General features: G+C 38.2%; 1 protein-coding gene across 1 annotated transcript in view; it reads right to left on the minus strand.

Annotated features, from left to right (window-relative positions):
• Window positions 1–17,320, minus strand: part of NELL2 (neural EGFL like 2) — a 150,256-nt gene that overhangs the window by 98,505 nt on the left and 34,431 nt on the right. Inside the window, exons 6-9 of the mRNA XM_055712519.1 lie at window positions 13,645–13,717; window positions 13,389–13,471; window positions 12,197–12,325; window positions 10,827–10,929 (exon numbers count right to left, since the gene is read on the minus strand). Of these exons, the coding sequence (XP_055568494.1) occupies window positions 10,827–10,929; window positions 12,197–12,325; window positions 13,389–13,471; window positions 13,645–13,717 (388 nt within the window). The remainder of the gene's footprint in view (window positions 1–10,826; window positions 10,930–12,196; window positions 12,326–13,388; window positions 13,472–13,644; window positions 13,718–17,320) is intronic.

The following is a 17,320-nucleotide window of genomic DNA, read 5'->3' on the forward strand; positions in this document are numbered from 1 at the left end:
GAGTAAACACCTTGTTTTCATTAATTGCAGAGACCTAGTATGGATATTTGGTAGCATTATAAAGGAACAGAGGAGTTACGATGATCAAACTTGACAGATAAGACATTTGGGGTGTTACTCCGCCAAGAACAAGTACTATCTTTCCCATGGAATAATCTGGTTTTGTTAGAGGGAACTTTATTGGGATTGAGAAAATGAATCCATCACCCTTTGCTTGTGATCACATCACCTCAATACATGGGGAATACTTCAGTATCTCCATGAGAAATGTGAGGAGCAAATAACCATAATGCTAGCAATGTGCTCTGAAGACACAAAATAACCTTATCACAATGTTGAATTAAATTGAAAAGTCAAATTAGCTTCTCCTTCCCCCTCCCTGTAAATTCTATCATTCTAAGAGCTAGAACAATGGGAGTAAAATATCTTGGGAAAAAAGAAACATTTTTCCCTCAAGTCTTCAATAAATATCAGCAACGCAGTGCATCCATTTCCTGGAGGACACAATTCTGAATATGAAACCAAGACTTAGCCCACACTGCCAACAGCTCCAAGCCAGAGCTCATGAACACCTAGCCAGAAGTGTACAGTCACACCTGAGAGAGATGCCTGACAGGACAATGACTCATTATTTTAGTTTTCCCTCACTCCCCCCATATTTTTGGCTCCATATTTAGCATCTTATCTCTTCTCTCACACTCTAAACTGCCAAATCCTGCAGGACAGAGGACTGCCTTTCATGTGTACAGTAGCTAGACCGATAGGTCTTCATAACAGCAGGTTTTAAAGCTACCTTAATATAAGCAATTACTAGAAATAAAAGTACAGGTCCTTAAATAAATTTGCTTACTGTATCTCCCTCCTTGCAAGTCAACCATGGTCTGCTAAGAACCACAGTCCAAAACACAGCATCCCATTTATTTCACAGTACGACCTTCACAATTTGGGGGGCAAAAAAATGCAAAGGCTATCATTCTCCAAGGGAAGAGTTTCTTCTGTAATGCAAAACATTTTGTTTCAACAGCTACCTTAGGATTTCATTTAACAGACCTTGATATCTGTCCACATATGTTTAGATGATGTTAGACTTCAAAATATGGAACTTTATTGGAAAGAATGAAGGACAGGGCGCTCTTGCTGTCTGTCATCAATTGTCAGCAAGAAAGAAGAATGATTGGGACTTGCTGTAAACAGTACTGGTAAATAGCTTCCCAGATGACTAAAGACCGTTGTTGCAAGGTACACACAGACTAGCTTTCAGAGTACAGAAAGATGAGGATTTTTAATCTGTTTGCTCACACTATAAGAATCAATCCATTACTTCCACTGAGTTTTCATGGGGCTCAAGATGTCACATTGGAAACAGGAGCAAAGGTGCAAATGTGTGAATCAAGACGGCTGAACTGATGCATAAAAATAAGGATGTGAATCCTTTATTTATTTATATGTTTATTTTAATTTTCTATTTTTAAAATGCATTCATTTATTCCTACATTTATTTACAGCACCTCTGCAATAAAATATTGCAAAATTATAAAATGAAAAAATTGTCATTAGATGCTTACATCATACCACCAACCCTACACACACAGAGCCACAGACAACCAAGGAAAAGATTTAAGCATTTTTGAAGTCATATGCTACTACTATTAAGAACCTTGTCTGAGAAATTCCCAACAGTCGTATGCAAGATTGTTATCTCTTCTATGCTATACTCAGATTTAATTTCTCATTTATGTGCCCTGAGGATCTAAAAAGTTTCTGGATATAGCATGATGAAAACATCTACGAAACAAGCAGATGAGGACAGTATGAGAAAGGACTGTTAGACCATATCTGCTGAGATTTCAGTTCTAAAGTTGTATCTCACATGGGACAAAGTGGCCAATATTGGAAGGCAAATATATTTTATGAGCTGACAAATGTAGAAACAGTGATCAATAACAGCCTGGAGGTCTATACATCACACTTCAGATATCTGCAAGTGATGGCTAAGAGAAGTAAACCAAGCAGTAAAACATTTAAACCACTACATGTTTCCACTAAAAAATTTCAAGCTTCTGCAGTCCAAAAGACTGAAAGCCACTGGTTTAGAAGTCATTATGTTTACAAAAAGACAAATAAAGGGGAACAGTTTACATCATTTTATATTAATCTCCCTGAATCAACTTCACTCATATTTTACCATTCCTTCCTTAAACTGCCAGGGAAATAAGATCATATTATTGACAGTTTTGTGGTGGGAGTTTTTCGGTATCTTATTTATTAAGTTTCAGCCTTCACAACCTTCCCATTTTTTCACTTCACATGAACAGGCACAGTCAGAAAACTGTATGTGTGCCTTCTTTTACACTCCCACTGGCCCCTACCAGTGTCTCCCCCAGGCCAGCTTTTCATCCAGGTGACCCTTTTCAACATGGCAATCCTGTTATGATTAAGACTATGTTGGGTGCAAACTGGCCTTTCAGTCAGGTCACAACAAGCCATGAATCTTGTTTGCTTGGCTGGGTTTTGGTATTTTGTTCTATCCAGCTCCATGAAGCTCCACTTCCAACTTCCTATCTATGACCTTGCCCAAAAAGTGCAGTTTGGGGTTTTCAGCTAAAGTCAAGTTCTGCTCTTTTCAGCACACATGCCCATTAAAGATCATTGTTATCGGTACTACAAAAATTTGCAAGACCTACAGACGAAAAGCTCCAGGCAGAAACTAGAACATCAGCTACAAGCTGCTGATTTGGCAATCTGCTCTTGGTTATGGGACAAAAAAAGAACAACAAAACAACAACAACAACAACAACAACAAAACCTAATTAAACAAAACAAACAAGAAAAACCCAAACCACAAACCCACATTCCAATGATGCAGGTGCAGAGTGACATTAGCACACCACTGGTGAGAACAAACATATTGAAATCAATGCACAGCCATGTGATGTGAACACCCACATATCCTAGGTGATTTTCAGAATTATAAATAGAACTAGAAAATTTTTATTATTTCATAGCCACCTGACTATGCAAATTCTGGTGAATCAGAATAACTAATGTCAGGGTAGTAACTTATTAGAGACTGGAACTGCCAATCTGTCCGCTCCCAGTTGTCTGAAAGCCACAATATTCATCTCTAACATATATTAATGTTTTATTTGCACTGGAAATAAACTAAAATAATAATAACAATAATACGCTGCAGGTATTTCATATTTTGTGAACTCCCTGGTAAGAACATAATAATAAAAGAATGGAAAAAATAGGTTCTTTTCCCAGACAGTCTTGACAAAATAGGTTATAAGAAGAGCAGGGGAGAGCAGAGCATGGCCTACAGCAAAATTTCCCATGTAAAAAAAATATTTTTAATTCACTACCAATAAAATTACCAATATTATGTTTTCAATTTCTTCTTTAGTGCAGATTGCTACATATTCAGTGTAATGTATTTTAATGAATAAGGATTTTCTTAAGCATACTTCATTTTAGAATTCATTCCTCAGGCATACAGTAAGATTAAAACTAGATGACTTTACCATTAACTGGAATTCTCCTCATATACTGATACATTGCCTCCAGTTCTAGAATCTTTCAGTGGAATTCCACAATGCATGGGGTCCAGAACAGCTAAAAAGCCACTTGACTAGGAGGAAGCCACACTCTGATGCATGAAAAGTCTGACTGAGGCACAGTGCACCGACTCCCCCAGTCCTCCTCTGCTAACATGGAACAACAGAATTTAAAGGACATGGGGAAGGAGGAAAGGAAACATAAGGAGCAAAATATTCTGAGAAGTCCAATTACTATAAGCGGAATTTCAATTTACTGTAAGCTATATTTTAATTTACACAGAACCACAGATATACAAGAAATGAGTTTCCTGCTCAGAAGGGAACCATAAATGAAAGACTCAGGATTTCCCTTCTGACGGCATTACACTGCCCAGCTTTCAAAGAACAAAGGTCATTGGAGACTACAAGCTCTGCACTAAAAATCCCCTGATAACTCTGCCATCAGATATATCACATATATACATCAAACATATTTCTATGGTATGAGTAGTTTGAAAACTTCTATAGCTTCACCATAGAAAAACATAGGAGAGACCAAGCATCTAGGGTCAAGGGTGAGATTGCCTACCAAAGCCAAGGGGAGTCTTCCCACTGTCTTCAGCTGGCTTTGAGTTCAGCACAGGAATGGCCCCAAAACATCCTTAAAAGTGTCCCAATCCTCAGCTTCCTGAGAAGCCTATACTTTCTAGAGAAGAGAAGGGTCTCGGATCTTCCCAACATGTGCAAACTCCTGATGGAAGGGAACAAAGAAGAGAGAGCCAGACTGTTCTCAGTGGCGCCCAGTGACAGGACAAGATGCAATGGGCAGGAATTTAAACAAGAAAATCCATTTGGACACAAGAAAGCACTTTTTTACTGTGAGGGTGACCGAACGCTGGCACAGGTTGCCCAGAGAGGTTGTGGAGTCTCCATCTGTGTAGATATTCAAAAGCTGTCTGGATACGGTCTTGGACAGCCTGCTCTAGGTGACCCTGCTGGGGGGCTGGACCAGGTGACCTCCAGAGACCCCTTTCCACCTCAACCCTTCTGTGAGACTCAGAGTGTAGGAGCTATGCGGGATTCACAAATGATACGTACATCAATTATGCTTTTTCACTACAGCTTTGTAAATCTAAAATAGCTCTACTGATTTTATTGACCTACATGAGTTCAAGGATACTTTTCCCTTCAGAAATACTTCTTTAGATAAATTATTTGTGTCCTATTTCTAAATGAATATAAATACTGTCTTTCTTTTGAAGACACAGAGTTGCTGAAATAATAAAATGGTATAAACGGGCAGTAAAGTACAGTGTAATTCATCTCAGTAGTACAAGTGTGTATATAGTGCTTTTTATGTGTCATTACAGTGTGATACTATCATTGTGTGTGATTCAAAGTCCTAAGAAGTAAGATTGATGCAAATCACTTCAGCATAGAAGATCCAGAAAGGAGAGGCCGAATGGACACTATTCTGCTAAATGCTAAATCATCTTCAGAAGTTCTGCATCCTGACTGCAGGAAGCTATAATAAATAACATGGCTCTAGGAAATAATACAGTGCTGGCTATATTCCAGGCATCTTATAGTACTATTCTGAAGTAGGCTAATTTATCTGATTTTTCCTATTTAAAAAAATCTTAAAATAACAGAAATTATGCTCTATTTGCACTTGTATCTTTAAAAAGCCACACATAAATATTTATTTTTTTATTTTTAAAAATATTTATAATATTTTGCATTAGCCAGAATGTTGCTTCTCCTTTATGTAGTGTGCATTTCTTAAAAAAAACTATGATTAAATGACTAACCATTGCTTCACTGATAAAAACTGCCTCATCTTCCTCCAGTACTGCCCGCTCTGTCTCCCTGAGCCTGCTGAATGTCCTGCAGCCCTCAGATTCGTGCCGTGTCCCAGCCAGCCTGCTGCAGCAGCATTTTGGTTTCCAGGCTGGCCCTTCTTCTGATTTACTGCAAGGATAACACGGCATGTTCAGTCAGTGCTCACTAATCCTGTCATTCAATCAGTTCTCTGAGCTGCAGCCTCTCCTCTGTGCCACACTGAACGCAGGAGAAGCTCCTCCAGCACCTGGATGAACAAGGCAGGGGCTGGCATGCCACCCTGCTACTGATGGACATCACCTGAGGTAAGATGGTGTCACTCCTTCAGCCCAGAAAAAAGGTGGCAATTTTGCAAAAGATGAAATTTAGTGAGCAGCACAGGCTTAAGTCCATAATACTTCAATCCACCTGGATAAATGATGGATTTCAGAGGAAGCTTAATCAATATCCCTTAAGTTTCTAAATAAAATTTTTACACTCTTGATGATGGTCCGTTGCTGTGCAAATGAGTAACAGACGGGCTTTCACAGCTTCTCTCTGTGATCTGGAGCTTGCAGAAGAGTGTGTTTACTCTGGGGGAAAAAACAGTGCTTCATGAAGAGCAAGAAGGGAAATCCCCTTGATTTTAATTATAAAATTAAAAGTTTCTGTAAACTAGCAATACAGATCACTGTATCTGAAACCCATGCATATTATAAGAGCTACCACATCCATATTTGTGTTTAATTTTGTTCAAAAATCCTTTCCGGGTTATATAACCCCTTTACACACTCACTCTCCACACCTGCTAGCGACAGCAGTGTGAGCTGATCCAGTAGTCCTATGCTTCACACTGTTGCTTAAAATATTTGTGTTAGAGTGCAGATTTGGTTACAATGAACCAGCAAACCATCAAACGTCCTGTTTCACAAAAAAAGCAAGTGCATGGAAAAATCACAGCCCGCAGATTTGAGCAGAATGGCTCAGACTTTAACCTCCATTGTAATCTTTTAGGATAGACTTAAATATTTTGGAATTAGGTCTGTAAGTATCTTCAGTGTCACTGCAAGGAGGACAGTGACGCGAAGAGAGCAGTTTCTTCCTGGAGATCAGTCTTTGGTAATGGGAACTATTACTGCACCAGGTACTGGTACAAATATCACTTCTGGCCTTAAAGAAAATGAAAATCAGCTAGTTTGTTAAAAATACACTGGCTCCATTTAAAAAAAAAAAAAAGCATATATCACATAGCTATTGGAAGTGATGCCTTAGTGTTATCACACTGACTAATAAAAATGTTACCATAAAAAGATTTGCTGACCAAGTACCAATTGCCTCAGCTACTAAGACATTGGCAGTCCTTCCACAATTCACTTAAAATAAATGAACTCGTCCTTGTACTTCTTAAGCCAAGTCCGTGGTCTAAAGCAATACTTTATAGGGTCAGTAGGGGAGCTTAATCTCTCCCTGATTCGTATCAGTGCCTATCACCACATAATGCATTTGTCTCTGCAAAGGAGAAAAGAGTTTAATGATCTCTTGCACATACCTTCTCAGATAGGTTCAAAATTGCATTGGGAATCAAAAAGAAAGTAGTCTCTGCCTTCCAGCTCCAAACAATTCTACACAGAAAGCTCCCACTGATCTAAAATGTATGCTCTGGTAGCTGGACTGAATTTTGTGTTGAATAGCTTGTCTGCAGTTGAAGCATATATCCAACATGCTGGCCAATTTATGTGCCTTGGAAGACTGTTGGTTCTTTTAGCCCATTACAGCTAATAGAAACACAATGATAATTTGCATGCATTGCCATTCCTTATGCTACCAGCATCGACCTTCACACTAGACAATACAGAACAAGTTGTCTGAAAGTCCTCAAACAAAGGTACAGAGTCAGGGGAGAAGGTCAGGGTTTGAGTTGTCAGGTTTTTTTTCTTTGGGCTCAAAGAAGAACCGAAGTCAAAAGCAATAACGGTTAAAAAAGAAATCTACAATGTTCCTTACTAAGTGTTCTTCCCTGAACTTAAACATTTAAGAAAAACATGAAGTGTCAGTTGTGGTGAAATTTCTAAAACATTGAAAATGTCATCAAATGAGATACAACAAAGCTGCACTGTCCAGTATGTAAAGCTGAAGCCTGGCAGTGTGGTAGGCGCCCACAAGTCTCCTAGCATAACTGCTTGATGCCAGAATCAGGCTTAAAAATCCAGCACTTTCCATTCTTATCTGACATACTGATATGCATTACAGTAACTGATGGAAAGATTAACCTCACAGCTTTAGCTGTCTGAAAGTTTGGTATCTAGTCTCATCGCCTGGGCTCCCTATACAGTGCACGGAAACAGGCATCCACCCCCAGAAGGCAATTCATCCCATCCCTTCTAGCCCCTCTCAGCACCAAGCGCCCTCTGGAGATGCCAGTCTCCTTCACTGGCTATCAAGAGAGCCTAACTGGTGGCGTCTGTAACTAGTAAATGAAACGCAACAGGTAAATGAAACAATACATGACAACAGCCTTCAGAGCACTTGATGACAGTCTGTACTCCTCCATGCAGTTTAAGCATTAGCACACATCATGGCCCCATTTTGACCTGTACCAGCCAACGTGCTCTGAAGCAATGCCAGGCACGGCTGGGGGGACAGCGCTGATCAGAGCCCATACCTACTCAGCCATATGGATGCAGATACTCTGTTCAGGGGGAAGGGGAAAAAAGTTCAGCCATGTAGATAAGAGCCAGAAGTGCCACCTAGCCCTCAGGGCCACAGGACTGTGCCTGTCCTATTTTATTTACTACTGTAATTGAAGCCACTTCAGATTATATTCCCAAATTCTACATGTCTAAAGACATGCAGAATGAACCCATCCTCAATCACTCGGAGGGTGGGGGGAAGAAAAAAAGAAGAAAAAAATAAAACCGAAACCCTGGGAAGTCTGCTTGCTGGTCACTTAAGCGCTATACACTTCTATTCATCTATGCCAGTTGTCATTAAATCAGACACGCCCCCTGCTCTTTTGATGACCGGTGGCTTTGTTCAAACACCAGCAGAAGAAAGCAAGCAGCATGGAGGGAAGCACTCAGCACTGGGTGAGATGCAGCCACAGGGCCGACACAGCTACCACTGCCTGGGCAGTTCTACTCACACAACAGTTTGGCAGAAACAGCCCATCACCTGGTATAAGGTACCACAAATACCAGGAAGGACACAGAGATATCCATACAAGTTTTGTCTTGAAGCAAGCACTAAACCCAGCTAAAGAACAGTGTGTTAGGCAGCACTTTCTCTCAGCATTTATGACCAAATGTCCAATACTAAGGTTAGTGGTTCTGTGAGCAACAAACCCTAATTAGATCTTTTCCCAATTATAAGCCATCTGTGTTCACTCTGCATTATTTAGTCAGATGCTACACCCTCTGATACTGTTCTAAGAATTGAAAATGAAAAAGTTATTCTCAGAATCTATCCAAATGGAGGAAATCTGCTTTGACCCCTCCAGCAAGAACTGTGGTCATCAAGCATACTGACCTCAATCAGCTCAGACCTGGAGCTGAAGACACCAAGAAGACAGGATACAGCTAGCATATACATATATATATATATATATATATGAACTCAGTGACAACTCAGCATTTCCACCAAACCGGCCTGGAGAATAAGTAAGGGTCCTGCAGTCTCCATTGCCTCTAACTTCCACTCTTTAATCTCTTTCACTGGAATTTAACTATCTTGTCAATGGGACTCCAATTTACACTCTCCATCCTTTCATTCCAGGGATTTGGCCACTTTAAAAGTTGTGTGGTTTTTTTTATTTAAAAAAAAAAAAGCATTTTAAATAACCTACATGAAATTAGGAATAAGTTTTCAAAAGCAATTTTTATATATATTTTTTGATCTAATCATTTTTGGGGAGTTTTTCACAAGAGTTACATGTGTGCATGTTAGGTATAATTTGAATCACATACTGCCATCAAATTAACAACACTGGAAGCTAAAAGACTTTTGATAGTATTAAGAATATCAAAAAGACAATATCAGAGTAAACTTCACAGTGTGCTGCACCAGAACTGCATCTTAATTGGAGTAAGCAGCAATGCCTTATGACAAGGTCAATGTCCATAAGTTCATTCACATTTCTTGACCTTTGTCAAGACTCCCAATAAAAAACAACTTCATAAGAATTCATATGATGTGACCACTTTCCCGCTAACATCTGGATGGAGAATTCCCAACTCTTACAGGTAGCGCATTCCAAAAACATACTTCAGAGGATCAGGTTTTCAAACTCTGCCAACATGGTCAAAGATTCAAACAGAGGCTTGAACTCCACACATCTCACATCCCTGAGCCATCTAATATGCATTGAAATTCTGTGTAGCTGGATAAAAAAAAAGTATTTGAATTCTCATTTCCTCTCAATTAGAATTAATCTACTTGAGTAAGTTAATAAGGTTTCATAAAATGGGATGGTTTGTGTAACTTTAACACAATTAAATATTAATAAACTCCTGTGGGAGCAAGATCAATGGAGTACAAAACGTCTTCCTGAATTTTATCTTACAACATGTCATTTCAACCAGTTATATATTTCTCTATACTCTGTAAGGAGTTTTACACAGCAGCAGAAGACTGATGAAACCACACAGAAAAATCTCAATATTTACAGAATAAAGAAGCATGTGCATCTCATGCTTAATTTCAAGAATGGATTCCACCATAGCCTAAAATAAATAACCATCACATATGTAATACACATCCATAATCATCCTGAAATATTACGTAAAGTCCATCTAGATAGTGATTAACCTAAAATTCCCCTTCTCTGGCCCTATCTGCAACAAAATCAAAATGCTATAAAACCAAAAAGTAATCACCTGTCTTAAATGACAATATTGAATTACCTCTATCCAGTTTCCTGCATAATTCTGTCTGACCTTTTGCGAAAGAACATTTCTAGGTGCCTGGGTTTTGCTGGTCTCTTGGGTCTAGTATGAGTTTTCTCTTCCCTTAATTACAGAAGAAGAATCATAAATCTGAACATCCATTTCTAGCACTATAGCATAAGGTTGAAAGTACATCCTTCTTGTGGTAGAGGTGTTAGAAACACTGGTCAAAACAAACACCAGGCAATCATTTTTGAATTTCTAGCAATTTGGTCTGAAAGATAGACTATGGAAGTCTGCAAAAAGATTCTTAAATAACTTCTTTTCTTTTTAAACACTGATAAAATGTCTATGCATTAAAAAAAAAAAAATCACTAAAATAAAACAAAATATCCACACCTGAAAAACTGAAAACTTCTGACTATCAATTTCCCAAAATATTTCAGAGAAGTCTAAGTTCCCCAATTCCTCAACTCAATTATTTCATTCCCTGACCAATTCTTTCCCTGATACGTTTACAGAAAGCTTCAGTTGCTTTACAGATTTCAAAATACTCATTAGAAGGAAGCACCACAGTAAAACTTACATTGACATTCTTTGCAGCATTTGCCATCCACATACGCCAGGGCAGAGTTAAGCGGGCAGTCAGAGAGGGGGCAAATCAAAGCCTCGCACTGCACAGTACCATTCTAGAAGAACAAAAGGTGTTTAACTGGTACTTATATTTAGCAAGAGCAGAGATGTTCTCAAACACAGGAACTTAAAGACCTATTTTTAACTGCAATGAACTCTCTAACTACACCCAAAAAGACATTTTAACATATTTATTTTAATAACAAGAACAGAAACTATACCTTTAGAATATCATGCATACAATCTTCTAGACATGTATGATGTGTTCTTTGAAATGGTAATGAATAAATATTTAATTTTTTTAGAGGCAAACCTATTTGGAGGTAAAACATTCTGTCAATCAGCAGCAAATTGACAGATCACCGTGAAATAACAACCTCACAGAACAATACTCTGCTTTCTGATTTTTACATAAGAGACAATACACTTTTAAAAGGTAATAATATCATAGCTGCAAGAAAAATCTAAGACAAAAATACGTAATGCATTTAACACTAAATTTTAAATAGCTATCAAGGAGATTTGATACCATGGACTAAGTCTTCTTCTCATCAACCACAGAACATTAAAAAGAAAATTAATATCTCTCCAGAAATATAAAGATCAAAATCATATTAAGTTAGAGGAGAACCATTCAGCAAATTATAGATAGCAAATCAATCTAAGGTACAGTACAGACAACAGCAGCTTTTCCACTAATTTCTAATGGCTTTTGGTTTAGGCATTTAATGAGTTAAAATGGAATTAATGAGTTTTACGTGTATGGACAGTAACAAAGATGCCATAGTCTGGTACCTGAAAGGATACTTGCAATCAGTTCTGGAATTGTGATACCTTTGGGAATCTTCCATCCACGCAACAAATCTTTTTCATTTGCGATATAACAGAGCATGCATATGACCCTGACATTTTCCTCTTTATTGCTTACTGAGATGTAACCAAAGGCAACCAAAGGGAATCAGACACAAGGAATCTATTAAATCATTTGCTAAGAGAATGTCTGTGTTTATAGTGATGAAAAGCAGGGAATTAATTACCCAGAGAATGCAACCCAGTGCATGGGAATAATATGACACCTAAGTATACTGCATAACATCTGTGTATGGTGACATGAAATATAGTAGAGCTACACATGTTGGCACTACTGAAACAATAGGAAAATGTATTTATTAATAATATCCCTTAGATTTAGAACAGGTTTTCTAACACTTTGTTTTTACTGCCTAGCATACACTTGGAAGTTTTCTCATTATTTGCCTCAATAAAACTGTAATCAGAGGAAACACTAGAGTTCCTGAGTCACCACTCAAATAGTAGCCATACCATGCAAGTGCAGTTCTTACAGCCATCCGTCCAGGATTCAAACTCTCTATAAGTCATGCCTTTCATTGTGCAGGTCCTTTCACAGTAGCACTGATCCAACTTGTTCATTCTCTGCTCAGCTTGGGACAACTGTATATAAAATTCACAAAAAAAAGTTTTGAATTTATAAGTGGTTGTCACATTAATATAAACATGATTGAAATTGTCCCCCTTATTATCAAGCATGTGGATGAGAGAATACATGATGGGAAATGCAGTCAAAGATAATAAAACAATTATTGTCAAATACAATACGATTAAACCATCAGCCATTCAGAGATGGAAATTAAGAAGCAAGGCATGATGCACTTCATCTTTCTCTAACATCAGGAACATCATGAAACAAACAGAGTAGGTTAAGATGGGTATGGCCCCTGGTTTCTCAGTTTTGTATGTGTGAACTGACCAAGAATCTTGCTTTACATAAACTACTCGCAGATATTAGGTTATGCACAAAAGACCTGAATCTGAGTAGAGTGGCAAAATTGGAGGTAAAGCTCAAAATCAACCTGTTATCAATTTTTTTTCTCCACTTCAACCAAGGCATCTTTAACATTTGTGTATCAAATCAGCCAGGTAACAGCATTCCATCAGACATCTAAAGAACTGACATTTAAAACCACAAGACCAGTCTATGTTCACTGGCCAGCATGAATGCCTTTGGTGTGATATTCTAGGGGGAAAAAAAAGAAGAAAATTCTGCTTTGGATTTCTAATTCATTGTCTTGCATGTATTTTGTCTGAACATGCCTTTGGCAGCTCAAATCTAGAAAAGTCTTGAACCAGTAAGTCTTGCTGCAATAAGCACTAAGCACAGTAATTTAGTTTGTTCTAGGTTTATTGACTTGTTAGCCTAATAGACAGAGCTTGAACATCTATGAGCCCTTTCCTAACTCAGGGATTTGGATTCTGTTTACTACTAAAAGCTATGATTCTATAAAAATATTAAAACATAAGAAAGCTCTCTAAACTGGGAATTTTTATGTATAGACACTAGGCACAGATATAGAAATACAAACGTATAAATATACCATGCAGGGACGTTCCACATACACCCACATACACATACCCATATATGCACAAATAATCTAAAAAGAGCAATTAAAACCTAAGTCCTCATTTTTCCCATGCTATGACTCTCAGTAAACACTACCTTAGCTGATGTTTTGGCTAAAATGTCTTGCAGTTCCATAATTTTCTGCACAAGTCCATGGAAGTCATTACAAGTCGGGCACGCTAGAGTAACAAAATATGTATATTAATTTTTTTAAAAGTATTAACAATAGGTTCAATCATGTCAAAGCTGAAAACCAGTACATGGAAACTCATGGTTTTAAGAAACCTTGTAGGACAGAAAGTAGGTACAGAGCACACCTTTCATTTTATAGTATAAGAATTAATAGACTTACTGCGATTAAGATCTGGGCATTGAGAAATAAATCCTTGAGGCATGACAAGCAATTGCACATCTTGCATTATGCCCTATATATAAGTGGAGAAAAAAAAAAAAAGGGGTTACATTATTTTTACCTGTCAAAATTGTGTTTTCCATTCACCATGTAAAACACTAAAGCCCACACAGAAAAACTGCCAGATAAAAACAATACTTAGAATACACAGCCTCTTCTCCAGACCCAATGCAATGATTGAAGAATAAACAGAAAATAAAATAGATAGATGTACAAATACAGACATACTGAATCATTTTTAAAGACACAGGATTAAATGTCAAGATGTAATTATTGGTAAGAGTTCGGTTGTTTTGAATTCACCGTTATTTTTAGTTAGCCATTGCAGAAAAGCTTGAAAATGACCTTTAAAAGTAATTTGAAAACCAGCTGCAGTTTCAGTTACTTTGAAACACTCTTTTAAATAAAATGCAAATTTTTTGCTAAGCTCTGTCAAATAGAAGTGAAGATTAAAGAAACTTGAGTCAGGAAAAACACATTCATGCAAACCCTTTACGATCTCGAAGGGGATCTTTCCATAAAGCATGCAGAAAGCTGAGAAACTACATGTTTGCTACACAATTGCAGAGCTGCACCTTAGCAAGAACTTGGGGGAAGTTTAGCATGAAATTCAACTATGCCACCTGCAAAGGGCCAGTTTCACCCAGAAGAATAGATCCCATGCTTGCAGGCAGAATTTATATGCATCTTTAGTCATTAAGGTATAATTAGTAGCCACTTTGCTGCTCTCTAAAAGCAAAGGCCAAAGCGCAATTTCAAAGTGAGCCATCCTATCATATTCACTCCAGATGCTCCTTTCACCCATGACTCCCTCCCTGCATCTCCAAAACTCCTTCTTATGAGGAAAAGCAAAATAATTACAACATGCTTCAGCATGCATATATACATAATGTTTCGCGACACTAAGAGCACAATGCAAGCTAAATGCATAAGTCCGTATTTCATCCACATGCACAGGGCATTCAGTACAGATGTTGCAAAGTCAAAGAACCAGAATTTTGATCTCAAGTGAACGACTGGGGGTAACTTGACAACCTAAGTGACTTACAGGAGAAGAGCAGGTGTCACTGGAGGGTAACTAAGAGGGTACTTCAGTACCATGCCTACCTTTCTCCCTTAACAACAAAGCTACAATCCAGGACAACTGGATGTTCCCCCACACTGCACAAGGAGCCACAGTGATTAGCTAACAGTGAATAAAACAGGTGTGCCTGAAGCAGGGCTCCATGTCAGGACCTCCCACTGCACGTGTTCTGGAAGTCAGGAGCAAAGACCTCTTTAAAGAGCACACCAAAAAGCTCACTGTATTAATTTCATCTCCCTTCCTTCCTTGGTGTCATCAGGTTCAAACTCATGGCAACCCAAGCTACAGCATTTTCATGAAAAGGAGGTATGGCAGGGTCCAACCCATTCAATGTTAAAACACTTTACTGAACACACAGACAAATATGCAAATGATTTAGCTATTAACCAAGTATTTGAGGAGCTTTATTCATCCTTGATCATCTGTGATGTGAGCTGGACTCTGCCACTCACCAGGAATCCAGGTTTCTTCTCATTCTCCCAAAGTAAAAACAGGGAGCTGTGGCACCTAGCCTACCTGGTCTCCTGAATCAGGATCTCCTGACAGCACATGAGAGGCTTTGCACAGGCTCCTAAAGAACCTAGTTGTTCAATTAACACACCACTGGATGCTAGCTAATAAGAGAAGTTACACAGTACAGAAATCAGACAGCCAGAATCACGCTCTCGAGAATTCAGACATTAAAGTGAAACAGGTACAAATATATCCCAGTGTGAATATGCCTGCTGACACACTGGTTTAGTGCAGCAGTATTAGGCTCAAAATCAAATACGGCCAAATAACAGAGTGACTAATGATTTTGAGTACCTTGACCCCTCTGGACAATGCATTTAATCCACTCAAAGCAGCCTGATTTTCAGAAATAGCTATGCACCTGGACCTCTCAAAAACAGATCAGTAGGAGCTGTCACACAGTGAGTGTCTAAAAATACAAGCTCTCCAAAACACTAAGAAGCGTTAAAAGTCTTCATCTTCTAAACTGATGAATGTCCTATACAACAGTGTCAAGTTTTCAGATGCAGTTTTACCATTGGTACTATATTATGCTGGAGAAATCACTTAGCACAGTATATTTTGGCTATATTGATGCTCTTTTAACAGCTAACCATTTCTGTATTTCTATTAAGCTGGTTTATACTTGTAACTGAGGCAAAATTCTCCATCTAGCTTGTTTAATTTTATCTTTCTTGAAAAGAAACAAAAACTAAAAAAAAAAATACAGTCCACTACTGGAGTATTTGTTTTTCTGCATCTAATGAACTTCTTTGCAGTAACTATGATTTGGCAAAATGAAGAATATAATCCAGTCAAAAACTGAGAAGGCACAAAAAATTAAAAGAAATATTTTTAAAAGTATTAATTATAAGTGGAATAAATGAAATGTATCTGAGATTAGTTTAAGCAATGAATCAATCCAATTTTATTCCGGTAGTCAACTGTTTATTTAAGCCAGAAATATAATTTTGCAGCTTGTTTAGGCTTTTGGAGGAAACGGAAACACGTATTGAATTGAAAAATAAAGACAAATATCACGCTTCAGTTTTCAAATCCGAGTGCCCCACTGGACCTCTGTACTTCATACACAACAAGGATATAAATTAGCATTTAAGTATAGCAAGCAGTATTTCAAAACGCAAAAAATTACTTTAGCACAAAAGCCCAAAACTTGCTCTGAAAACCATGGTCAAAGTGTTTTATGCTGAAAAAAGGATTTAGCAGGCCATATTTTAAAAAGTGATTGGGTCTGTGATCAACATCAATTCTGTTTTGCAGCTCAAATAAAAAGATGCCTACTGGGAGGAAAATGGGACTGCAGTGTGGAATGCATCCACAGGGATGCCATCATTTGTTAAAGTAGTTCCAAAGACTGAGGCCAAACCACAGAGAGCGACTGTGACCAATGATGCTACCTAATGGACTCATAGTAATCAAAATTTACACTCCAGTTTGACACAGCATTCACTTCTTCAATCTTGCTATAGACCAGGTGCTTGCCATATATACATGTTAAAGCAGAAGCAGTAAGCAAAAAAGCATGTACAAATATTCTTCCTCTGGGGGGAAAAGCACTCTCTTCGTTGATGCTAGTCATCTCAGTCATTTCTGAGCTGAGGAGATATTATGATGAAATCTTAATCCCACAGAGGCAATGAAATTGGAGTTCCCTAAACTGTAGTGTTCTGTGACACACAAAAAGCATCTAGCTATGAAACAGACAATCTGACCATACTGTTCCTGGAACTCTGCTGCACTCAGACATTTACCTTTCCCTGTCTTAGGCTGCTGTTGTCATTTGGTGACACTGAACTCTATGCATCTAGCTCTACAACTTTATTTAGTGAAGTCCAGTTTGATGGAAACACAGCTCACTGCATCAGATACACAACACACCACAGCCCCAAGAACTGTGTTGTGATCACAGAAGCACAGACTGGTTGAGGCTGGGAGTCACCTCCTGAGATCATCAAGTCTCTTGCTCAAGCAGGATCAGTCACAGCAGGTTGCCCAGGATTATGTCCAAATGGCTTTGAG

The sequence above is a fragment of the Falco cherrug genome, chromosome 5 (assembly GCF_023634085.1).
Source record: "Falco cherrug isolate bFalChe1 chromosome 5, bFalChe1.pri, whole genome shotgun sequence".
Lineage (NCBI taxonomy): Eukaryota > Metazoa > Chordata > Aves > Falconiformes > Falconidae > Falco > Falco cherrug.